This window comes from Nipponia nippon, unplaced genomic scaffold (genome assembly GCF_047370975.1).
Source record: "Nipponia nippon isolate SJK-2023a ecotype South Korea unplaced genomic scaffold, ASM4737097v1 scaffold_3, whole genome shotgun sequence".
Classification (NCBI taxonomy): Eukaryota; Metazoa; Chordata; class Aves; order Pelecaniformes; family Threskiornithidae; genus Nipponia; species Nipponia nippon.
In genome coordinates this window covers 116,429,299-116,456,730 of record NW_028262347.1, presented here as the reverse complement: position 1 = coordinate 116,456,730, position 27,432 = coordinate 116,429,299, and the positions used below count along the sequence as shown (strand labels likewise).

Genomic DNA, 27,432 nt, shown 5'->3' with positions numbered 1-27,432 from the left:
AATATGATACCCTCAAGTATGTTTTTTGAAATGAGTATCTACCAAGTTCAGCTGCTTGCTTGCATGTGTAGCTAACAAAACTTAACCCACACATACAAAATATCCAGACCACAAGAACAGAACAATACCCTTAGGAATGACACAGTTGGTAATATCTGACTAATGTCATTCTTCTGATAAACTTCTGAGTGCTTTTTTCAAAGCTGCAATGCCTTCTTCTTCATAAATCTGGTAAGAAACAACAACAGTCTCGGAATGACTGTGGATATCTGAGAACGCTGCATGCCATTTCAGAAGAGGCGGGTAAGGAGAACACTGTCACAGGGATGGAGAGAGATAGGACACTGCATTTCCCAGGGAGCACTTGGTAGGGAGAAAGTGCCCGCATATGGGAGAGTTAGGGTGGAAGATAATAGCAGCTTGTTGTGATGGTATTGCACTGGGTCAGGAGTTTTGCCACGGGGCACATTCAGGCCATTATTTGTTCACAAGCAACAGCCCTGTCGCGCCAATAGCAGCAGTCCCCCTCGATTCAATGAGATCTACGTTAAGGCCCCGTACCACAGATTCAGCTCTTCCCTTTAACCTCCCTGTAACACAAAGTGTATTACAAATCTGCTACAGGAATCACTTCATCCAACATAGATACGCAGAAGTCTCAAGGGTGGAAAGTGGCAGCTGTTCAACACATTCACTCATAGAAACACTGCTCACCATCAGTATTTGTTTTGCTATTGTTGCACAGTTATGTCAGCGGTGAAAATGTCTGAAATATTTGTTTGCTTTTCAGAAACAATCCTATAATGCATTTTTTTGCTGCAAATAATGCTTTGTGAACTGCAGATTAATGAGTAAAACAAGTGGTTAAAGATATCTTTTAAATATCATTCCTTTCTCTGCTCATTTTATAGCTCAAGAGCCATGTGTCTCTCTTTAACATGTGATTTGCAATGTAATACTCCATGAGCTTCCATATCTGTCTTGTATAATAGTTTCAAATAAAATTTGGCTCTCTGTATATCTTAACCTTGGGAACAGGACTCTCAAAATCCTAGAGGCCAAATACCAATATCCCTATAGGATTATCATGCACATCTGCATTTCTGGAAAGATGATATTTTTAAGGGAAAAGCTTTCAATTAAATGTTCCTCCAGAAACCATTGTTTTGCCCAGCTCTTTCTTGTTACTCGCCTGGTAAGGGGCGCACCACAGGGCAAACCTTTGCCATACTACAATTTCATTTGGTAGGTGCCCCAAGAATAAATATTTGTAATAAGATTTATTTTTGTTTAAATCTCCTTTAGATTTCTAGAGTTGAGGTATAGCTGCCCTGAGGGAGTTTGTGTTACAGCAAGAGGACTGGAGGAACTCCCTCGTATCCCCACCTGAGACTCGATCTTACCCTCTCATTTGCAAGCAGAAAGTTGCTAGCAACCCGCTCGAACTGTGAATGAAGCTGCAAATGCCAGAATTTAGACAGTCTTTTACATTTTTGCTTTCAGCCAAAGTACTTAAGGCACTGGGTAGCAGATGCTGCAGATTCAGATGTAAGAGTGTTTCCATTTTAACCTAGTAATAGTTCATTACCCAATGTTTCTTGGAAGTTGCACTTTTGAGAAGAAAATTTCCCTTTTTTGGTTTTTGCTAGGTGATCTGCTTGCTTGGGGTTTTTGTTTGTTTGTTTGGGGTGTTTTTATATTTGAACAAATGCAGTTCAGCTCTTTGAACAAGCAAAATGTTAAACATGAATATTTCCCTTAAGTGTACTATAATTTTTTTTTTGTTGATTTTTGAAGCTGAGATGGCAAAGGTTAACAGCTAAAATCCAGAATGAAAACTGAGAATTCTTACGAAGAATAAGGGGCTGGGCTTGTCTTGGAGAGAAAATATTCTGGTTTCAACAAGACACATGAGCCCAAGCAAACTGAATACTGACCACATGCAGTAGATTTTTTTGTTTGTGTTTTTGCTGAACTAAGAAAGGATGCACCCAAGGGAGAGATTAACAAGCTGAGGCTACTCAGTTCACAATGTTTGTTGTCCAAGTCACAGAGCAACAAAGAAAAATTGCCAGAAAGTCCAAATATTCTAAAAACCTATTGATTTTAACTTATTTCATGCCTCACGAGCCTGGAAAAAGATAAGCTGTGAGGCTGAAAGACCAGGAATACTGAAAATTCAGATGTGTGTACCATTTATTAAACACCAACGTTCTCCAGCATTTCCTTTTTTTTTCCTCCCCTCTTTTTTGAAAAAACTATGAAGAACATAAACTTCGAAAGGGAAACACTCTAAAACTCAACATGCTTAGTTTTCTTATCCTATCAGACTCACATAAACTATCATTTTTAGTAGGTCTTAACCTAGTGTTTAGGGTTCCCCCCCCCCCAAGATCAAGATGACTGTCTGTGGTTTTGCGATGTCAGTAATTAGCACAATAAATCATTGTTCTGCTCCAGCGAGATGTTATGCCAGTACATATTACTGAGTCCTACACCAGTCATAAAAAAGAACAACAAAACAAAAACCAACTGAAGGGTGGGATTTTCAAAAGCATTTAGCACTGGCCGAGTTTTACACCCAATGAAGTCAGAGGTAATTTAAAGCAAAAATAAAAAACCCCAAACAACCATAACATTCTCTTGTACGATATCATAATGAGGCAGTAGTAGGCTGAACAAAAAGTTTAGCGATCAAGGTTCAAATGTTGCTATTCTCTTACAAAAGTTAGTTGGCATGAAATACTAGTGGAAGATAAGCAGAGCATTGATGGCTGAGGGCAGACTGCACAACATCGCCAAGCATCACCTCCCTAAGAGTATTGAGAACAGTATTGTTTTTGCTCTCCTAGTGTGAGGGCACTCTGGAGAGATTACACAATAGCTGAAATGTTCTTGTGACATGAAGCTGGGACCTGGAATAAGTATTTACCCCTTCTGATTTCATGTATTGAAGATGGCTGATGCAGCGTGCTTCAGTATTAGAATAAAGGACGACTTTCTCATCCTAACCTGTGAGTAAAACAGAAAGAAAGTTCACATGGAAGACCTGTGGCGTCACATGTATGATTATGTAGTCCCACGAGGTAATGACATCATCTCCTCCAGAATCCAAATATATTCAAGATATTAAAGAAAAAAACTGCTAAAGAAATCTGCAAAACCTAGGTATGAAGACTATGTTACACTTAGAAGAATGATGTTTCACTATAAACAGTTGTATAATGAATCAGAAAATAAATCCAAAGATAATCTCATTCTTCAGCTTTTAGAGAGTTGCAAAGCACACGGGCCTTTTTACTTGAGTTGTAGCTAGGAAAAAGCCATTAAAAAAGAATTGTAAGGAAATGTCTTGCATGCAAAAGATGAAGTCCAGCATAATTTTGTTTGCAATTCTCCTAAGTATGGGAAGTAAATGAAATGCAGATCTGTAAATTCAAGATCATTACGATGCTACACAGTCTAAGGCACTCAAATCACCTTCAGATGTTGCTGCTGTTAAAATTAACAATAACAGGAGCACAGTTGCTAATGTTAGGATACCAGACTCAGAAGTCTAGTCTATGAAAAACGTTTGCCACTACAACAGTATAACTATTTTGGCATAAGCTTCTACTGGAGCTGCAACTTACCAGCAGAAAAAAAAAAGTGCTTTTGTTGTTAGAGCTTATATCCTCCCCAAGCAAAATAGAATGTACTGGCTAGAGCTTTTTTTTTTTTTTTTCCCCCTTCCCTGGTACAACCATGTCTATACTAGGGCTTTTGCCAATACACACATGCAGCCAAAAATCACACCTCCAACTGACATTACTATACTGGCAAGCATTTCTAGGACTGGCCTTAAAGCAGTTATTTGTTCAATCATTGCTTTCCACAATCACCCCTCACCCTAAAAATACTGTATTTCTTCACAGGTAGAAAGCTGGGGAGGGAGGGGAGGGGAATCTATCAGCTTAGGTCTTGTTCAGCTGTTTCTTATTGGGCAAGGATTTTTCTTTTGCCTTCACAAAACTTTAATTCCCCCCTTACAAAAACAGAATAAAACATTGGGGGGGGGGGGGGGGGAAGCATGAATCTTTAACCCCACAGCAGAACAAACAAACAAAAGTTCAGGTCACCCTTGCTCATCTTGCAACAGGGGCAGAGAGACAGAGAAAGAACAGAATTCTCTCAGTCCTAATGACTGCTGTTGCCATTCTCTACATACCAAAGTGAATACAGTCGGTCAGCTTTAAAAGTGCTATTTCTGTTCCTATTGCTGCATCTGACTTCCCAGCTAAAGCAGATTCTTCCATAAACAAAAAGTTGAACAATTTTCACTCTCAAAGCTCATGCAGAAAGTAGTACTTTCCAGGGGACACAATTAGTCCAAAGCGAGGGGGTGAGGGGACAGAGGAAGGAGGAAAGAAACGCTTTCTCACAAAAGCTCAGGCTGCCCTCCATGAGAAGAGGATTTTCATGTGACTTGTCTTGGTCCGAGATTACAAAAAACAACTATATGTTTTGAAGCACATTTGTTTTCAATAGTTGTAATATTTTTTGCAAAAAAAATTATCAAAACAATGGCTTTAAACATCGTATGGGAAAATGGAGCCTAAAGTGTTTCATTTTACTTCTAAAGCAGCAGTACAATATTTTCTTAATATCCTCCACCTCTCCAAGCCATTTCCTGTGGTTTGTCCTAAAATTTACCCTCGTCAGCCTAAACAGTAGTGTCAACTATGTGCGAAGAATCAACTTGCTTTTGGACTGAAAACAACTGTATCCTTTTAAAATGCCATGACTGCAGCATCACTAGAGAAGCCAAAACCTGTGTGGATCTAGAAACAGAACTTGCTTCTGCTTCTTCAGGTTGGTCTTTTTCCCAAGCTAAGGGTCAAACGAGTCATTTTGGGAAACACCATATTATTTCTGCCTGTGCTGCTTCTGTTCTGCACACATTCAAATATTATGTAGAGACTTGAAGATATACATTGGAATTGGCTTGATATTAAATTAAACAAATATTTCCCTTGGAAACTGTCTAGCAGAGCCTGCAGAAATTAGTTGTAACTGCACCTGGATGTGGAATACTGTAAGTTTCAGGGAAATTTCCATGTCATACACTGGTTTAATGCGCTACTGGCACATGTAACCTGCAAAATTCAGATGCGGATAAAGATTCCAAGGTTTAGAAATATCCACATTTAGGGTTTTGCTTTGAGCTCCTCCCTAGTAAAAACCTCTTTGCTTCTGAGCACATAATGATACTTTACAACTACAGAGCTCTGCTACGACTCTTTACAGGTCGGAAAAACCTGGACCTTTCATTGTGCAAGTAACTCCTAAGATTACCAAAGGAAAGTAAGCCCCTCAGCCAGCCCATCTGACGCAAGGAGAGTGACATCCGGACGTGCTTGGAGTCTCAACACCTCCAATCCAGCCTCATGCTGCCAGGAGCTTTTTCCTGTTTGGATTCAAATGTAGAGACACCTGGGATCAAACGCAAATGATCTCTTTCAATTTCATCCACGGTGACGTAAGGTAAGGACTGCTTGACAGCACCCAGAGGAGTCGGTGCACACAGCCTGCAGGTACTCAGGGCTACTCAGGTTCCCCCTATGCTGTTTCTTCAGCCCTGTGTTTCTCTAAAGTACTTGCTGCCAGCTGCACCGAACTGCATACAGAAGAACAATATGCAATAAACAGACATCATTAGAGAAGTGTTATTTTTCTTATTACAGAAAAGTTGAGAACTTTCACAGTATCTTGAAACAGTGCTCAGAAATTACCTCTTCAGCTTGGCATCCATTCCCTCTTTAGGAACAAAACCACCCCAGCAATTACAGGAAAAAGCCAAACTGACATAACTAAACCAAGAAAGCCTTTTATCTATTCACCTCACAAGGTTTTGTTTATTTGTTTGGTTTTTTTTTTTTTTTTTTTTTAAACTACTTCTTAAAGGCTTGGAAAAAAGCATTAGGTGCTCTTTGCACACAGAGCATTTATGACCTTGTTCAACTTCTTCAATATATTTCTTACTAATGCTTGCTGTATTAATGGACTCAGCCCAAGAAGTAGTAATATTGAGCTTTTTAATTGCTTTACACAATTAAATGCTAATGCTTCAATCATTAACAATAATGCTGAATACCATGCTTTGGAGCACAATGTAAGCAATGTATTAAAAACAAATGCTTCACCAGGTTCTTACCTTTTAGTTTTTATAAGTAGTTTAGAATAAGAAGCCTAAAAATAAAGAGCATTTATTTTCACTGGAGAAAGTGCTACAGTAAAGAGCAGAAAACAACTGGTAGCCACAATCATAACCTCCACCCCTATAGCCTTCATAGAGCCTTTGCTATTGCTGTCTATGTAAGCAGAGCAGAGCTGTCTGCTTCAGGGTTAGAGTTTTCTTGGAAATGTTTACTATAATGAGAGAATTTTCTGTTCTTTTTCTTTTAATCACAACACTGTCCAGTTCTGAGACCTGAATTGATGCAAAAAAAAAAAAAAAAGAAATCCAGATGACATTTCAAGGAATTTAATAATCAGATGCCTCATTGCATTGCCTGGGAGTGTGTTTCACATTATATTAAAATTATTGGCACCCAGTCATGTTATGGCAAAACTAGCTGACACCATGCTTGGTTACAGCTGTTGCCACAACAGTAGTTATTTGGCAAGCGATGTGAAAGAGGACAAAGTGCTATTGTGAGCTTACACCAAGCTTTTACACATTATGTCTCTAGTTCATAAAGAGGAAGGAAGAAAAGAAAGGCCGCCTTTTTTTTTCAGGGCAACCACATTGTGATTCTACGTGAAGGTGTTTGTCAAAAGAAGTCAAAACCATCTCAGACTGACAGGCTATGAAAAGCACAGAAGGGGATGGAGAGGAAGCACAAGACTCCTGCAAGAAATGCAACTCAGACTTTGGGAAGGTAAGATGGGGTAAGTCAGAAAAAAAAAAAGGGCAAAGAGCTCTTGGAAAGCACACTGGCCTTTTGTCCCCCAAAGGAGCAGCAGATCTCAACTGCAACTTTGTGGGAAGCACCAAGAGCAGATCACACTGTGAAGAAGGCCAGTTGTGTTCCCAAGGGACTGCCACAGGTTGGCTGCTCTTGAAAATCAGGTCTTTGCGAGTGTCATGAGGAGACACATGCCTTTATGTCTACTTTCTTTGTGAGTCTATCCATATTACAGAGGGAAGGGTTTTACCTTTGGCTAAAATACTTGCATCTCTTTTGTTTTTTCCTCCAGAAAGAAGCTGGAGAGCCTCCCTTACCACACAGATGGTTTCCCATTAAAATAATCAACAACAATGTTGGAACTCTGTTCCTTGAAAGGAGGTTTGTCTCTGTGCCCAAGTGAGCCAACAGAGGAAAAATCAGCTGCTACACATTAAGGAAAAAGTAACACATTTAAAACAAAAGACAAAACAAAACAAAAGGAAAGGAAAGAGAATTTTCATCCAGCATTTAATTGCAAAAACATGGTGGGAGAGAAAGAGGAATCAAGAGAAACTCCAGGACTTCTTGCATCTGAAGCAGCCATTTTGCAATGTACGACAGGAATGCTTCAACACTGGTTGGTGCAGAGAAGTATCCTCAGTCTTTTAAATTAATTTACTGACTCTGATGGTTCTTTTTCCACAACACAATGTTACCCTAAGCCCCTCCTCCCATCTAGTCGAGCTGTAATCATGACCTAGCATTTGTTCTGATGTCCATGGCTTTGAGACCCATACTCTGTATTAATCCAAAATGAAAAATTCAGATCAGAGAAAACAGTCAAACAGTTGACCTATGTGAGTATTGACTGTTGTCTACATGGAAAAGTCAGCACCATCCAGAAAACTCAACCACCATGGAGTATCCAAGATGCAAAAGCGATTTCCTCTTGTAAGAATGAGGTATCTCACATATGCTCACTTTTGCCAAAGGCTGATTTGAATGGTAGCCACAGGAACATAATATGTACAAACTGGTCTTAGTTACTATGTGACAAACAATTTATAGAAAAGCAGGACTGGATTATTTTTCAGATTTCTTCTAACACTAGTTATTAACATGTCACATGCAAGTAGTATAATCATAGCACTTGTTTACTTTTAAAATGTGGGAAGACACTAGAAAATATTTTTGAAAGATTTTTTCCCTTCCTTCCTCTTTATTCCCCACTTATTATTTAAATATTCCCCTGCAGTGGGGAATCGCACTACACGTACATGAAAACTGCAAAGTGAAACTGAATATAAACAGAAAGTGACGGATCTCATTTCACTGAGCAAGAGGGTTGAAGGCCAGAAAGGAAATAAATTGCTTTAGGGGTGGGATGTTAAGCAAATATTTACACAATTTTCCAGTTTTTATCAAACATAAAATATAATCTAATAATCATCTAAGGAATGTTTTGAGAACATTTTCCCTTAAGTATTACTCAACATTTAGACATGGATGATCAAAAAGTAGAGACCCACTCCCACCAAGCATACAGTAGTATTTATCTCAAGCTCTCCCTAGCAGGAAAGATTACAAGGATTAGGTTTCAAGCTTGTGCAATTGCCTTTAGACAAACACAACAATATGCAATAAACTACTATTCCCCAGATGTCTTTAGAAAAAAAAAAAACCGCTAATGACAATTAAGACTGAAATAAAAGAAGAGCCAAATAAGTCACAATGCAGGACAAAGAGGCCTCCTTGAAAGATGCATTAACATGGAAGTCATCAAATCAGGGGGTGGTGGCTTTCCATGTGGGAAGGCATTCTCTGGGGCCACTTCTTGGCTTCCTCCTCACAAAGGAGTTCATTTCTTTAAATGATGATTACATATTCTCAGGGTTTGGATCAAAGAAAGCAGTGTACAGCGGGTCTCAAACTAAAGTCAGTCTCAGAACTCAACAGTTTAGAGAGTAGGGCCAGGTTTCATAGTCCTCCCAACCAATCTCTATTATCCAGGTCAGCCACAACAATATTTTCCTATGAAACCTGTATTTAATTGGGTCAATGGAGCAAGAGGACAAATCAGAAACTCTACTGTAAGCTAGTCTCTACATTTATAAAACGGAGCTTTTTTCTGATATCTTGTGCACCTGCTCCTCCTTTCAGATTCAGAAAACAAGCATTTGGGCACATGCTTTTCCACTGACTTCAATGAACAGAATTATAAGCATACAAAAATCACTGCCTGAAACAGAGAGAGAAACAGCACCTTTGCAGCCCTGCCTTTTCTTTGGGTTCATTCAACATTCCCCACCCCACCTATATGCTGTCTGTTTACATTGTGCACCTCTGAGATGAGGTCCCTATTTCCTTAGTTGACTGCTAAGCATCTGGAACACTGCTAATATGGTTTATTTAGTTTATTATAAAAAAATTCTACAATAGGCTTAACATCACACATGTGTATCATATAATTCCAAATACTTCATCTTACTCCAAAGAGGACACCAGCAATTCTCTCAGAAACAACTGCTTGTGAACAATTCCTGTTTGAAGAATTATAAATGGCTCATCTCATTTGATCACTTAGATTCCTCAAAGAGGAATCATCTGATGGAACTGGCACGTGGGAGCTTAATTCTCCCACTGCTTGCTGGTAGAGCTTTAATAAATCATCAATAATTCAAAGATGACCATAAAAATATGACCAACGAAGTGCACCAGCACAAGAGATGTTCCATAAAGAATACTCTTCATTAAGAGCATGCTCTACAGCATCATTACCAGCTATCACATTCAAACTTCATTTAACCCTAGCTTTCAACATATGTCTGCTACACAAACTGTCTAACAAACTCTCTTCTAAATTTACAGCTAAGAGCAGCATCATGTCACTGGGTGTTTTAACAAAATGCAATTGAAATCCACATTTTTATTTTCTCCTTAATCAGAAGTTGAACAGCAAAATATTGGAATTTCAAAGGCTCACTAGTATGTTTTCGGTCATCAAGTTACTACACATGAGATAGAATTTTTATGCATTCCTAGATTATTTTCATGGCTTTACCCATCCACGTTCTGTAACAAACTATGTTTCTTCTTCTTTTACCACAGGCAAGAGGTGATGGTGCTAAAGGTAATTTTGGCCAGGGGAAGTAAGTGAGTGTCTACCTTTATCCCCGAGTCTACACATCTCTCCTCCACACCTTCTTTGAACGAGGAAACAGCAGTGCTGTGATAGTAAGTCATAAAACATTGCATTTGTAGGGATGTATTTCTTCTTTGAGGAACCCTAAGGTACTTAACAAATGTTTGTATGGTACTGATTATTTGCAGGTTGACAGCAGCCAGCAATAATACTTCTCAGTCCACAGCAAGCTATAAGAACACCATTTCTGACAGAAGCACTAAGGAGAGATTGATAAGGAAGAAGCAGTTGCGTGGGCTAGCACATCAAGTTTAACATTACTGCTCCTCTCTATACACACTTAATCATTACGTCTCCAGGGATGCATTAATTCTATTTTTCGAACAAACCCAAATACTCTTTTCTGTCTGCAACACATCAAAAACATCACCAAAAGAAAGATGAGCCTGTCACCTGTAGCCCTCAAAATTATATTATCTGAAGAAGACAACAAGGAATCGATACCTCCTCTTCCTCATATCTACATTCAGTAGTTAAGGAGATCAGGTATGTACTTGGTAATGGACTGTGATGGGAAATCAGATACTCCACATCCCTCTAGTCTGAATTCTTCCCATGCTTCTCTTTCACCCCTTTTAAATCCATTTAAGCCATGACTCCAAATCAGGACAGGCACTGCTACCAGTTAGTCCATCATTCACAAACTCTCATCAGGTTGTCATGTGAGGACCATGCACAGATTAATTAAGGGCATTTGCCCTTGGAATGCTTTGCTGAGATATGGAACATTATCCTCATTTTAGAGATGCACAGAAACAGATGTGTCTACAGTTACCCAAGATACACCCAGGACAAAGCTAGGATTCAAACTAGTAGGCAAGTTTCTGATTCTTTTTCCTGGACTGGGACAGGAAAAAAAAAATCTCAACACCTTTATAAGATTATTAATAAAGTTAGTTACACAATATCTCAAAATCAGAAGGCAATACATCATGAAGCATATGGAAACATTCCAATGCTTAATATTCAACTTACATGAAGTACAGATATGAAGAGACTATAAAAGGGACACTTATAGCTGAATCTTATTTTGTTTTATTTTAAATATTTTAACCATGAAAATATTGTATATTTTGAAAGCATATATAATGGCTCATAAAATGGGATGTTTTCTTCTCTTCACTCATACACTTGAAAATACTTTACCTCTAAAATTCCTGCCAGCACAAAAAAACCCTAGTAAAAAAAAAAAAAAAAAAAAATCTTCTTTCCTCCCACCCCAAGAATAAAAAAAAGAATAATATAATTAGCGTGCCTTTGAAATAGATTTAAAGACCTAGAAAGCTATGTCCTCATGTTTGTAACACTAAGTGGAAAGTGAACACACTTTTTAGTACATAGGCTTTGTTACTGAGTATATATTCAGTGACTCTGAGTATAGCTGCATTGTATAGGAACAGAAACCAAAACAAAGATCTCCTGTGTATTAATATTTTGCCGATAGCTTTTTATACAAGTGCATATAACAAGAAATGACTAAGATCCCATCCTGACAGACACTCTGCTGCTTTAAAAGATGATCTCAAACTGAGCTAAAGAACTGGCATTCACAGAGCTCCGCCTTTATTAGCAGGCCCATTGCTGCTGAGCAGCTGTGCTGTTAAGCTCAAGACTACTTCTCCAGCCTTGCTGACCTGCAAACCCAGTCTTAACCATACCACTTCCACAAGTCCTTTCCCTCCGCTGCCTACTGGCAATGCCAGGCAAGCCTTCACCCAGTGATAAACCCAATTATATTTCCTCATAAAACACAATGAGAAAGGAGACCGAGTCCTCCAATAAATACCTTCAGTTCTAGGCATCTTAAGCGCAAGCTGTGAAGTAAAATGCTAAAATGAATATTACTGTTTTAGTACAGGATTGTATGATCTTTCATCTCCTTAAAAACGTGCTAGCAAACAAGATTTTACTTATCAATGAATTTTTAATGTATTTTAGTGGCTGTTTTTTGGTGCTCACCAAGGATACTTTGGGGAAATGGAAATCTCAAGCAATTTCCTTTGTTTCTAGCACAAATACACCCATTCACCTCTATCCCTTGAAAGAGATCGGGTTTTGCTGTTGCTGTTTGTTTTATTCTGCTTAAGCATTGCTGAAAATAAAATAGAATTAAATTAAATGGACTGTGAGAGCAGGCAACTTCTTGTCTCCAAAGTTTTGAAATCACTGAACTTTCTCATATTTAATAATTCAGACTCACTCCTCTAAATTTTGTCCAGGAAAATAAGATGGTCTTTATATTCCAAAGATGTCTTCACAAAAGTCTGCAGTACTGGATTTTCTGATGCCGAGTGATTATGAAACCCCCTTTTGTTCTCAGAACTTCATGATGTATATCTATAACTCTTTCTTGTTTGTGAAGATAAGACCAGCCTTGTCTCTCTAAATGCCATTTCAAAGGAAGATTCACAGTTGTTTGACTTTTGATCTGTGTGGCAACTAGCTCGACCACCTGCGCTGGGTTCGAGCAGTTACTGAGCTTGCTTTGTACCATCTTATGAACACAGCAAGCCTTTTAAACCAGAAAGAGCTGATGTGTGAATACACCAATTTACAATGTAAATACAGGGTCCAACAATATGGGCATCTTTAATGACCAAATGTGTAAAGTGCATATATTGTTTACTGATTATATCATTAAATAAAACAGATGGCTCATATTCTCCATCCACCTACAGCGGATTAAAACACAATGGTGTAATAGTCTGGTAAACTGGTAATGTGAAACATTGCTTTGTACTGGTGTAGTAGTATAAATAGCTGTTCACAAATGAGGTACAAAACCCCACTGCCACTAAGAGTAATTAGCTTAAGGCGGTACTGAAAGAATGCTACCTTCACAATCAACACATGTGTGCCATTCACACTGAAAACTGCAGTTGAAAAAATATAGTGGTGACAGAAAACAGCAAGGAAATTTCTCTGCATGGATAAAGTAGACCATATGCTTCCCAACATCTAGGCAAGACCGGGCACACTTAGAACCACGTTTCTCAAACAATTCCCTATTTAAATGCATCATTTGCAGCCATGATAAGAAAACGATAGAAACATACAAGTGCTATTTTTTTGCTTGCACAAGTATTTGTATCAGGAGGAAGGCAGGGAGTTGGTGCAAAAATAATTTTAAGATGCAATTTTTATTCAAGAAGAAAAATCAGCCATTAGTGTTGCAATCTTAAGCTATCAGCAGATCTACTAAAGAAGACAAGATGAAGACTTTGCTCTAACTTGCAAATGTTACAAAAACCTTCTGAGTTACAGCTTAGTTAATATAGCAAAGTCCAAGCTAACCAAAAGCTCTTAGGTAATAAATGCTACATAGTGAGATCCTGCAAGCTAAGCCATATTAACACTCATGGAAAAACGTCAGTATTTGCAGAAGGCATATAGGTCAGTGAAGAACTCTTCTGCTATGTTTTTAAACTGGAGAGCACTAATACCACTTCTGACTATTCAAATTCATTGACTAATTTTTTAAGTCTTCAAAAGAACCCAATTAATAAACTCATTTTAAAATATGATTTATAAGAGTTATAATCCTGATGCTAAGACTGAAGGAGCATTAGCACTGAAAAGGTTGCAAGAGTCTCTCCCTTGTTTATATTATTCTAGATATTTCTGAAACACTTTCAATGACTTTCAATGAATTACTTTAGAGCTACACAAATGTTGTAGAGAACACAGTGTTTATGGTAAAATTGTTTGTCTTTGTCTTTCCCATTTTGCACTGCCTTTTCTTTGCCTTTTTGATTAGGTTCAAATCTTCCATGTTAGTTAAAGAGCCAGCCAAAATTAGCAAATTTTCATCCTTCCTATCTCCAAGTAGACTAAACAATTTCTCATTGTAAGACCACGCTTTCTCATTCACGACTTTGTTATTCTTCAGACAGACACTCAGCAGGTTAGTGATGTGTGAACATTTCTTTTGCAGAGTTTTAAAGGTCCAATACAACATAATTACATACTACACAAGGATATAAATTCTCAGTTTTGGTCTTGTCCCACAGCAGGATTAATTTATCGGCAAAAAACTCTAAGTGATCCTGGTTTTCCTTAACTGTTGATTTCTCAGTCATCATTTATGGCCTTTGTAAAATTACAACAACAACAAACACCCCCACCAAACAAACTTTGCTCAAGCCAAAAGAGATCCTCATTCAATATTACGGCTACAGAAGAGAAAACTACTTACACAGCTATGACTTAAAAGTTCAGGTCCTCGATTTTGTGGTAGAACTTGAGTGACTGACTTGAACAAAAATTGTACTCAGCAAATCCCGAGTTTTCCTTTGTTCCAGTTGGTGCTTTCTCAATCTCTTATGTCTCTTGAGCACAGCTGAAACTCTGACCTGCTACTATGAGCTAGATTGAAAATGATCTAATCTAAAAGATTAGCTAATAAGGGCAAAATTCTGATATCACAGCAGTTTTACATCAGTTTGATGACTTCATTGTTTTCTTAAAGATAAATTCCTTGGTGTGTGATCAGAATTGTGCTGGAAAGCTGAATTAATTTTGCTTTTATTAAAAGCTGACAATTTCAATCAAGTGTGGCAAGAAAAGCGCTAAGTGCTACTGGAAATCATACTCAGAACATACAAAAGAGCTTCTTTATCTGATAAAGATTAATAAATCTTCCTGCAGAGACCTGACAGAAGACTAGGCAAAACAATTCGCATTCCCACCATTTGTTTCCAAATACTGTATCTGCCAAAATGCTGGTGTGTCTATGGGCAAGGGTGGGAGAAATAAGTTAAAAATTCCGATGTTTGTCTGACAACATTACTGCCTTTTTCTTAAAACCTTTAGAAGTGCCACAAAAAAAGTTAAATCTCTGTATTTTGTTGATCTTGTTTGAGTTTCAAATGTTACTTTTAGTCAGCTTAGCATACAGTCTAGTTTTAGTCCAGATATGAAACCTCATGAGAATGATTTAATTTTGGTGTCTCTATTTGCAAAGCTGTGACACCTACGCATGAAGCTACTGTTTGGAGAGGCTGAGCTTCCAGGATTTGCCTATTAGAAAACTATCAACTTGCATTTTTACATTCCTGAATCCCATCAAAAGTCTTGGCTTGGTAAAAACCGGAAACTATAATTTAATTCTGTACACTATTATTTATGTTCTCTAATTCTTGAAAAGTTCAGCAGAAATTTCTTTTCACAGCAGAAGTCATGGGCCATGGCAGAGCACAGAAATCTCCTCCAATGTACTAGTACATAAAAGCTCTCTGTCTACCCAGGAAGAAAGATTTGGGCTAAACATTAGGGAAAACTTGGAACAGTTTGATTGAAGAGATGGGGAATGTTCATTAGTGCAGAGCAGGCCAGAGGAGTATCTGTCAGGATTGAAACAGGGACGGTCAATCCTCTCTTAACACAAAGGGATGAACTTTTCTGTGATCACTTCCAAGATGATTCTACTTCTCTTTTGGCAAATTTGTAGATTAAAATGAAATGACCCATGTAGCAAGATATCACAGAGATCTGTGATTAAAAAACATTACATTTAGGAATTTATGGCTTAAACACTCCGAAGTAAATGGAATGTATAAAATTTGGCATATATTGTTCTGTGACAGTTATATTGTTAGTGGTGTCAAGAACAACATGATCCTTAATTTACTACTGGCCTTAAGGAGTTTGACTTCATTGATTTCTGAAGAGTTGTCTCCAATTATTTCAGCAATTACCAATGTCAGCTTATGCTAAGAGGTTCCCTGCTTCACATAAGCAATCTCACCACATTCAACGTATTTTCACTACGTTCACTATTCCTGAATATCATGTCAGAGAAACTCATCCAACTGGAAACTACTTGTACCTACCACAAGAAAGCACTGCACTGATTATGCTGATATAAGACATGCCTTCTCATGAAAGCATGTCATGGGACATCTATTGTGGTTCAGACATGACAACGCTGACTATGAAATGCCTTTTGTTTCACTCATGACACTGTGAACCTTTTTAGGCTCTAGCTGCTTAATGGTAGTGAACATATCTCAATACAGACAACAATCACAAAGGGTTACATGATATTTAACCTATTACGATGCTTTAAATTCTTGCTATATGCAGTCTAGGACTAGCTTGGATAATTATCCATTGGGACCCTGCTTTCCTGCAGAAACACAACTGTGCTTTAGATAATGTTCTTTCCAGCTGTTCAGCTGGATACAAGTAAATGGAAGGGGGGCAAATGAGATAGTAATTCCAGATGATAGAAAAGAGGGAATGGGGAGGACAGAACAAAGGCCATTGTACATTTAAAAAAGGAATGAAAAAAGAGAATTAGAAATATTGTCTGAAGAATGCTGAGAGCCCTGCTCATAATGGATGTAGTGTAGGCAGCCTGAGACATGGATAAAGCTTTCCAACAATCTGAAAAATAAAACAATGCTACAATAGAAATGCTTCTGTCTCAATGAATGAAGGACATATCCTTCTAAGACTTTGCCTAGGTGCAAGGAGATTAAAAGACTGACTTATTTTATCCTATACACTTAAGTTATTAAAATGTAAAGATCAATCATGATGATCCTTTTTTTTTTTTCCCCAGGTTTGAAGTAAACTTAACTCTGTATCACTTAGGCTGTTGGAGCTGAAGGTTTGCAAAGGCTAAGGTGGCATTAAACTAATCATAGCCACATGCTTGCAATGTTGAAATTGGTCCCATTCTGTGAGGCATTCAGTACCTTCAGTAGATGGCTTGGAATTCTCCATGTACACTGCTTGCTGTAGCTATGGTGGTTATACAGCAGCTCAAAAGACTTCTGTACCCTCTGTGATGCATGAACTGAAAAGTGCTTCTAACACTGAATGAAAGTAGAGTAAGATTTTTCAAAAGCATTTTGGAAACAATATACAGAACACTGTCCAAGAAAGATGAGCAAGGTTTATAAAATGGGTCTCAATTGATTATTAAAAATAAGAAATGCATCTTACATACATCAGATTACGTCATATCTAAATTGAGAACAGGGAACCCACAGTGTCCCATACTATTTTAAAATTCTTGCTGTTCAGACCTAGAGGTACATTTCCTGTTGTTTGGTTGGACTCCTAATGATGAAGAATGCTTACCCTTGGGAATTTTGCTGACATTACATTTACGTTTTCCAGATGTTTTGTCCATCACTTCAACAAAGAAACAAGGTTTCTGTTTAAAGTCAGAGACAAAGTGAGGAACGACCAGGTACTAATTAATGCCAAGGTTTAATTTGGAGTAACAAGCCACATGTTCCTTATCCAAAGACTATCTTGTGATTAACAGCACCACAAAGCTTATCAGTTTCCTTTTGAAAAGATTCAACACTTCATAATTGATAAAGATTAGTTGTCTATTAAAACGCAAACATACACAATAATATGAGAATCAATTACCTATATTAAATGCTTAAAATTCAGGAACGCTTAAAAAAAATGTTGTTACACTGAGAGTAACAAGCACTAAAATACCCTATGGTATATGGTATACTTTATGGTTTCCATTTAACAACAGAAATATTAAGGACAGGGTTTGCTCTGTAATCAGCCTTGAGCAAGGAGCACAATAAAAGCTGTGTTGCCCCAAGAGATGACCCGGAATCATTCTGCCACTCATTCCCCCCTTATTCATTCTCCCTCAAGTTAAAGGAATTGCTTCTCTGGTTTAAGTTAACCATATGCTTAAATATATTCCTGAATCAAGGTCTAAATTACTGAAGTAAACAGCCACAGCTGTAAATATTCAACATGGAGCAGACATGTTGCTAAAGGATTTGCTATTTCAATCACTTTTCGGTGTAGAAATACATCTTGAAGTAAAAATAGAAATATATGTACCAAAAAGTTGCGGAAACAATTTTTACTCAAAATTCTTTGGGCTTGAGACCAAATATACAAAGTTCCTGCTGGAAAGAGGAATTCCTCTATTAGCATGAAAACAAGGCAAATCTAACTGTATGTTAAACTTCACTCAGTATCTGTGATACAAAGACCTTCCTCCAGAAAATTGCAGAGACTTAACAGTCGTGGCCTACTATGACTGATACCGAGACAGGCTTTAGCTCAGAAGAAAATCTTTTTTGTTATGGATGTTTGGGGATGGAAACAGAGATTGATAGGGAAATAGGGGAAAAAGACAGTGATAACTCTCGCTGTTTGTTTTGGTTTGCCTCAACAGGGACATGACTGCCTCTGTTGCTATTCTTCTGCATATGGAAATGTGGGCTTCGTAGTCAAGAGAGAAGGCAGAACAGACATAATTAACTTTTCACATCTCTAGGAGTGTGAGAAAGCAAATAAAAAAAATCCTTGTGCATCCACTGCTGAATGGCCACCTGATCAGGTCAATGAGCGGAGGCAGAGCACCCCACACCTTGTTTAAAGAACTGCCCTACACTGAACGTCATCTCAGCCTAATGATCACAGGGGCCTCTTCAGAACTGCTGGAGTTGTTTGAGAACAGCTAGGAACGACTGCAATCCAGGCCCAAACTCTGAAAGCCAATTCTAAACCACTTTTGTTTTAAATCACTTCTGCTTAGGATCAGAGGCAATGGACACAAGTTGGATGCTGGGAAATTTCAATCAGACACCTGGAAAAATTGCTTATTTCAACTGCTCCTGGAACAGAATGCTTAGAGAGGCATTGGTATCTCCACCTTTGGATGTGTTCAAAACTTGACTGGAGAAGTCTCTGAGCAACATGCTCTAATTAGACTTGCTCTGAGCAGTAGGTTGGACCAGATGACCTCTAGAGGTCCCTTCCAACCTAAATTGTCCTATGATTCTATGAAATGTTGAAAAATAACTGCAAGGTCTGCACTATCCTGGAGTTCAAAAGTACAAGGAAGTTTGACTAGAAGTGATGCAGGAAGCAGGACTACCAGAATTTTCCTGGAAAGAAGAGTGAAGAAGCTTGACTACAACTAGCACGGAGCGGGGAGCATTCCTTGTTTCTGATTGTAGTCACATTGGTCATGATGCTGTTGGCAAGTCATATAACTTATCACCTGAGAGCTGAACACTTACTGCTTCATTTCCATCAGCTGGAGCTAGTGTCTCTGCCCTGTTAGAAATCAAATTTTAAAACTCTCTTTTTTAAGAGCAGGTGTGGTCATGAGCTTGTCAAAGCATCATTGATAACAACTCAGAAGATTGAAATCTGAAGATTAAAAGAATTTTTGGCATAAAGATTTCCTGGTGAACCAGACAGAATAAAACTTTGTTCTGGAGGGTAGTAGCTATTTTTCTAAAATATTTTTCTGCAATTTGGAGGGGGGTAGATAGAATTTATCTGTTAACTGGATAAAGATTCAAATCCAGTGAAACTTTTATCTGGTTACTTTTAGGTTGGTTTGTTTCCCACTGGGCCATGCGTGGCTTGAAGACTGTCCAAATTCTTTTCTTAAAAGCTTTTCTAGGCTATTGGCTTAGGATATGGGCAAAAGACTGAAGATCTTTCAGAACATATTCTTTTCTCCTTCTTTCTACACACTGTGCAGTCCCCAAGTCACAATGGGGTAGAGGCCAAGGGATAGATGTCTGAGATGGCAATATTGCAGATGACCGCAGAAGATGCCATTTCCTTATGTTAAAACCTATTATTTGAAAATTCTGTAACTGAAACGACACTGAGCTTCTGTTATAGTCTCACAGTTTTAGAGAGGAGTCATAAAATGTCAGGATGTCCAGAGCTATAGATACATGTAAAAGGAAATGATTAATGTTTTGACATTATCAACATGCCGATACTATCCTAGTAATACAATGCCATAAGTGGAATACACTAGTTTAGCGGAATCTCAGTAGGTTTATTTACAGGAAAAAAAAAAAAAAAGAATATTATGACTGTATAGGTCATTTCAAAGTGAGAATATTTAAAAACATTTATTACAAAAATTTACTTACCGAAATACCCAAAATACTGGGAGATAACAAAATTCCAATACATAACACTGGCTACTTTAAGTTGCGAGAGCAGCAAACTGGAAGACCTGTCCCTATTATGCCACTGATTCCTTAGTGAGCTATGGCAACCTACAAAACCTGTCCCTGCTTTTATTCCCCATCTCCAGAACATTTTATGCACAAATACATGGCCAGGGAATTTAGCTCATACAAAGGGAGTAATTTAGCCCTTTAGCTACCTAAATATCTAATCTCTTAATATATTTGGCCAGATTCAGATGAGATGCTGCTTTACCTTTCCCAGATGGCAAAAATAGAAATAGTTAGGCATTAAGTTGATGCACAGGGTGTTAGCCTGGCATATGACTTCAAGCATATCAGCAAATACATATTGTGGGAGCAGCAACTAAGTTGAGCAATGATGAGTTTAACATTACCTTTTCCGTATAATAATGGTGTGAAGAATAGTCCTCCAGTGTTTTTCTTTATTGGTTCCAGTAATTAAGTGAAACATTACGTAGTATGTACTGAAGTACGCAGGAACTGCCAATCTGTGCTAATTATTTTTCTTACAGTTGTATTTATCTAATATGTGCTGATTTCTTGGGGTCTGTATTTTATGATTATTCTTGTGACTAAACAACATTGGGATGATGCGGATGCTGAGGGATAATGCTAGACCCTTCTACCCAACAGTCACAAACAAATTAAATTCACCATAGGTCTATCTATTATGTGGTTTTAAATAACATCCTGAGAACCTTCTACTGCAAGTTGCATTCATGCTGAGGCATTTCTTTTGGCACATTTACCTGAACTGAGCTTATATCCTAACCTGCCTTTCATCCAGATGGGTGACTCAGCTCAGCATTTTTGTTAAAGGAAATCCAGTGCCTTTCTGACACACAGAAACATGCCATCTTGGTGTTTGACTACATAATCCTTTTGTCTGAAAAGAAAAGCCCAAGTGTATTTGAGAAAGATCATATTTTTCATTTGGCTTATGGAACACTTATAAACTAGGACTCCTAACTGTGATTCCCAAACACAAAACAAAGTCAAAGGTTACAGCATATGTTTTTGTTTCAGCTTCTCCAAATTACTTGCAAATGTATTCAAACACAATATGCGGAGATACTTTATTTTATTGAAAATAGCAGACTACAGGGTGCTGCAAAAAAGACTGAGGTACCTCAAGCATAAACATGGAAAGAATACATTGGTTTAGAAACCCATAAATCCTTATTTGAATCTGCCAACCTGAAAGCCAAGTAAAGCCCGAAAAAACTATTTTTCCTAAATGCTATGTCTGATTAAGCCATACTATTAAATGACAGCTGAACTTTAACATTAATATGATATTATTTAAATAACTGCATGATTTTTTTTTTACACTAAAATGATGAATGATTTTTGGACAGCTCAATTGACATAAAGCAAGAAACCCCTTTAATGAGATTTGACAAAATGGAGACATATGCAGAATATTCGTTACAGCTCATGTCGCAGAGCCCTTCCTGGGGAGACTTGGGTTTGGTTGTGTCTTTTCTTTCGTTCATTTTTTTTATAGTTTATTTTGATTGTCTACAGGCACTGAACCATCCCTTTCAATTGCCACTTCCTTTCTCCATGGATTTTGAATTTAGCTTGTGTCATTTACATATTACTCTTAATCACAGAATTTTATATGTTACAGTTTGGAGTTGGAATTGTAAGAAATCCGTGGAATGAAGGCATGAGGTTCAGTCATTTTAACCTTTGTCAACTGGGTATACAAGGAACTAACAAAGATATTTTTCTGAGGAAACTTGTGAAGAGATAAAGCTTGCACTAAAGAACAACTTACTAAATTCTGGTATTGATATTTCCCAAGCCAAGTGACAAATCAACAACTCTGCTAAAACTTTCTCTTCTTTTTTTCTTTTTTTTTTTAATAAGCAAAGTGCATTAAGCAAATATGCAACATAAAAGCCCATGGCAAGGGTAATTTCATACTGAACACTTCAGAGGATCCTGTAAACTCCTTTAAAACCATGTTTTCATAGCACCCAGCACCACCCATTAGAGGGATGCTTTTCTCTTTCAGGAAGCTGAATATACACAGAAATATGGACATCACAGAGAAGCTCAGGTGCTGTTTCACTGGCTAAAGAACACACATCCAGAGATGCCACTAATTCAAAAAAATCTGCCTGGGAAGGTACTGATGTAAATTTAAGGTGGCTCGTAACCACTGGATAACTCCCTCCCTGGGGTCCCACATAGATTTTTAGGATGTTGCAAATTTTTCATTCCTGTATCACCTCACTTTGATCCCAGGGACAATTTTCATAACATTGAAAGCATGGAAGAAACATGCTAAAACCACAAGGTTTGACAATCTGTCTGCCCCATCTATTCAGACAGAATTGATCATCTTAACCTTTTCTCTGTGCGTAAAGTTAAGTTGCCCCAAAACATTTACAAACTTTCTCACATAAAATCTTAACAGGTAAAAAACCCAGAAAACACCACAATCACTCAAGAATAAGGAACACAGGAAATCATCGTCAAAAAGCTTAATTTTAGAACACGCATACAAAAAAACCCCAAATACAAAGAAACAAAGATGAAAATGATTTAGCAAGGGATAATCCCTCAGGCTACAGAAAACTCTTTCCATAGCTGTGATAAAGCTTTCTATCTAACCATGCCTGCTTCACTACCAGCATTCATTCAAAGACATTCTACATAGCAGCCAGTGTAAAAAAAGTCAGGTACATTAGCAAAATGCTGAGGTTGAAATAAAATGAAAAATAAAGGCACGGAGGGAGAGAGGGAAAAAAGAAAGAGCAGAAGTGTCCCTACCTTGGCCTTACCTTCGCAACATTCCCGTCAAAATCCTGGAACTCTTCCCCAGGTTTGCATCTGTTTCTCTAAGCTGGGGAGAAAAGAGTCCCATTAAAGGCAAAAGGCACATGTACTCCATTCTGTACAAAGGATGGATATTTCTACTGTCATTTGGGTCAACCAACTTCAGGTTTAGCCCACAACAATCTCTCATGTAAGAAAGCCACTGAAGCTCTGAAAGTTAAAAATGTTTTGTCTGGTTTTCACTTACGTAAAGATGAAACCCACAGAAGATAAGACATTGAGGCAACGAAGATGAACCAGGATAAAGAGCAAAAGCTTTACAAATAAAGGGTTGCAGGTAGAAGCTATATAAATTGGTATCCATAATTCCCACTGATGTGTGTATGTGTATGGGTTATGTATATTAGTGAGGGCATCAAGGGATGAAGAGACAGCCATGCGCTGTGTTCCTGATGCTTTATGAAAAGAAAAACAAACATACCTTTCTTCCATTGTTTTTCAAAGACAGTAGTTTAAAGAAAAAGCAAAAATACAAAACAGTGTCCTTTTACCAATTCTGTGTAAAAGAAATATGCCTATACTGTCCCTTAAATACAAAACTTGTACTGACCTTACAGAATCCATTCACTGGGATGGATGCCCAAATACTTTGTGAACAGTATATAGTATGTACATGAGGCACAGCTCTATAATATATATTTTTGCATGTAAGAATCACTCACTCAGTGAAAATAGCATTTTTGTAGTTTATTAGGACACAGGAAACCTACCTTTGCAGCTAAACTTAATTAGCTGACTTGTTCTACAGCTCTCAAAAATCTTGCAAAATAGGTAAAAGCACAACTGAATAAAAATTGAAACTGGGGAGATGAAAAGAAAAGTTATGAAGAAAATGAACTTCATATTAAAAAAGAGCAATTACTTCTATTCTATTTATTCTATTCTATTAAAACCTTCCCTCTATTTTTGTGTTTATTAGTGTCCCACAAAATGAAGTCTAGAAATGAAGAAGGGTATAGGAAGAATAGAGTTACTCTCCTATTGCCTCTTTTGCTAGTGGTAGCTAGAGGAGAGACATCTTTTCACTTTTTAGAGATCTTGGAACCAGCGGGACATCAAAATCTACTGTAAATGATAATGTAATGATTGTCAGTTATGAAATAGCAGGGACCACTGTTTCTAACATGCCCGGAAACACAGCTGTGTGTACATATATAAAAACATTCTTCTCCTTATGAAAGCTGAATATTTACCTCTTCATTATCAAATTGGATTGAAAGGATTACCTGACTCATTGACTTCTTACTAAAAAAACTTTATTGTACAAGACAAAATGCATCCTGCGTTATAAATCCATCAAAATAGTAACACTGCCAAGAAAAGCGGCAGTCTTCCAATAGCAAATCACCTTCACCATAACAAACCACTACTATATCTTGAATATATGCATAGCAGCAATATTAAAACCAGTTTCTATTCTGGACCTCAATACTGTAAATATTTGCTACCAGATTTCATGTTTATTACTGAAATTTGTAGTTGCAATCAATGACACATAACCTTTTGCATAAATTTCCTCCTTGTTCTTGTAAAAGGTATTAAGGAAATACCAAGTAGAAGCTTGGACTAGATACCACCACCCAAGACGTGCTCTTAGCAATATCATATTCAGTGGGGAGGCCTGCACTGACTCTCAGATCTCTGTAATTATGTGCCATGATGGAACAAAGATGAGCATTATATTCCAGGGAGGCCATTCCCTCATTTTTTTCCTGATTCATCTAGACAATTCAAGCTCCAGAAAAGCAGTTTAGCCCAGTTTGACACGAGTAACAGAAGAAAAAACGTCACAATAATTTTTAAAAGGCTCATTAAAAAGCCAAGTTCTTATCTATGCTAGAAGGGAATCTGAAGTACAAATGTATGCTTTACATTGGTCTTTTATTATTCATAAAGATGCATTTAACACTTGGGGCTTTTCACAGAAAAGGAGCTCTCTCCTTTTTACCATTACATGTTTGATCCTAACTTTCCTCTCTTGCTGCAGGATTCTACCTGACAGCTAGAATCAGTACTGATAGTTAGGAAGGGGAAGCTGAATCTTAGAGGTTTGACAAACTCCTCTAAGCAAGACGACCTCATATTTGTATGGTAATAAAAAAAAACCAACCCACAAAATAAGCAAAAGAAATGTTAAAAAAGAAACAAACAAACACATACACACATAGATGGAAGATCTCTAGCTACCTCCCAAGAGAACACTAAAAAACCACCTTTTCTTCCTGCATTGGTGGAAAAAACAACAGAAAGAGTTTCAAGCTGTAAGTTTGTTTTTATTTAAAACTGAAATATCTGATGGTAGTTCTTCCATCACTTCTTTACCAATAGCAGTGCACTGCAGAAGGCAAAGAACTGGTGGCATGCAAACCTGTTAAATGGCGTATGAGGGTACTCCCTTGTTTCACAGAACTGCTGCAGCGACAACATTTTGAAAGATGCTTTGATATTAGCAACGGCAAATCTACACGGTATTTAAGAAAGCTTTTAAAAAATAATATTGATAATAATAATGAGAAAGGAAGGAAGATGAACCAGATGCTGATGTTGATATCATGTCTACCTTAGACACATTTTAATTTGAGGTTTTCCTAAAAAATGTTGCATCTTTTAGAGTCCTTTATACTCCAGTTAACCTATCTGACTCTTGTAGCAGAGCTTTTATCCCCTCTCTTTCGCTTAAAAAAAAGTAGTTTAGAGAATTCCTCTTCACAACTGCTATTACACATGTATTTTGCACTGCACATGATCTTCATGTATTCAAAATGATACTAGCTGTGTCTTGCATTTTTCTTCATTCAAATGTTTTACTTTACAGACAGGAAAACTCATATATGGAAATTTAACCAAACTATAGAGACACTAACCCATTTAAATTTTGGTCATAAGAAAATTTTCCTAATTTTCATGACATTGAACTGCTAAGAACTGACCATCATACTCAAGCTGACATTTGACTCTCAGAAGACAAGTTTCTTCCCTCGTTGGTTAGATAATAACTCCATGTATTCAGTGTAAAGCTACCATGCATTGACAGAGCACCCTCTGTCCTGTACTTTAAAAAATCTCCATAAACTGTACAACTTGCCAAGTTACCCAAGATCATCCCTGACTGTACATCTGAGTATATAGACAGCTGGGACAGATGTGCGCGTGTGGCTCCACTGGAGAACTTTTCTGAATTCCCTAAACAAAATATTTAAGTGGCATATGATAAAAACTTGGAATTTGAGATCTTCCATTTATGACAAGAGGTCTTTTGCTGAACTGTGATGGGATACACTTTCCTAGAATACCCTTATTTTTAATCTTGCTCCTTGCAGCTTATGGGTTTTGCCATCAAAGAAATTTGCTCTTCAGGTGGAAAGCACAGAAAAGGAAAAGTTTTGCTATGAACCATGTGTACAGAGTCATCAGAACTACACTCCCTCTTTCCCGAGGATTTTTAGGACCAGCAGAAAGCAGTACATGTTATTCATTTCCATTGCCTAGCTTTTACTTGTCCAGCTAGAAACAGAAAAGCATCTCAGACTCAGCAGTCACTAGGGATGTGAGGAGTGAAGGTGAAATAAGACACAAAGTTGCCTGAACAACACTTGGTAAATGCTCACAATCCTTAGTTACATTTAATGATTTAGTTATATTTAATGTTTTAACGTAGCTAACTCCCAGGACTTCAGAAAGCAACTGGTACAGCTGACATAAAATGCTTCATTAAAGCCATCATATGAGGCTTTACCAATCAAAGCCATCCAGGTAAAGAAACGCCCTGGGACAGATAAAGGAGGTTTCTTAAGTGGCATTGGTCAGCTCAAGGCTTGTAAGAGGACTTAGCTTTGGCAAAATTGGACACTCAGGAAAGTATCTGATCAACGTGTCACGGACCGAACGTCACAGGTGCAGTCACTCCTGGTTCTGTGAGCACAAATCAAAACCAGGGAGGCAAATTTCTTAGCCTGAAGTTCAAAGAAGTTGTATGCATTGGATAGGATGGGCTTCTGGGCATCTTCATTAATGCTACAGAGTAAAGATGATCCCTATGGGGGCAACATAAGCCAAAAATGACACAGATATGTTACCTTGACTGTAGTGACAGAGCAGCAGTGTAAGAAACCGCTACCTGTTCTTTCACACAGAATTGCCTAAGGAGGCAACTTTAGCATTTGCAGCTACAAGGCTGATCAATTATTAGAAGCTAAATCGTGATACTGAGCTTTGTTTCATAGAAAGTCCGAAAAGTCATTGCAATGGACACTATAACAAATCCTTCAAAGGCCAGAAAACTGACTTATCTGTGATGTTAGTGACAGAAAGCTTGCTTCCAGCAGCGGGTTTGGTGACTTCAGTGTGACTGCCTGTAGGAAAGGCTCTGAAGGACTGGGCCCATATAAGACACTTTCTAAGTGCTTTGCTGCAGATGGTGATTACACTCACAATAGCAGCTGATTTGTATGAAGCTAATCAATACGCTGGATTATTTTTGCATGCACAG

General features: G+C 37.8%; 1 protein-coding gene across 6 annotated transcripts in view; it reads right to left on the bottom strand.

Annotated features, from left to right (window-relative positions):
* Positions 1–27,432, bottom strand: part of VTI1A (vesicle transport through interaction with t-SNAREs 1A) — a 284,394-nt gene that overhangs the window by 88,314 nt on the left and 168,648 nt on the right. For 3 of the 6 annotated variants that reach the window (XM_087768269.1, XM_009476050.2, XM_009476051.2), the window contains one exon: positions 22,889–22,950. In XM_087768269.1, coding sequence (XP_087624395.1) covers positions 22,889–22,950 — 62 coding nt within the window. Of the gene's footprint in view, positions 1–2,987; positions 3,013–22,877; positions 22,951–27,432 lie in introns of those variants that run through there. The other 3 variants (XM_087768271.1, XM_087768272.1, XM_087768270.1) reach the window with 2 other exon arrangements.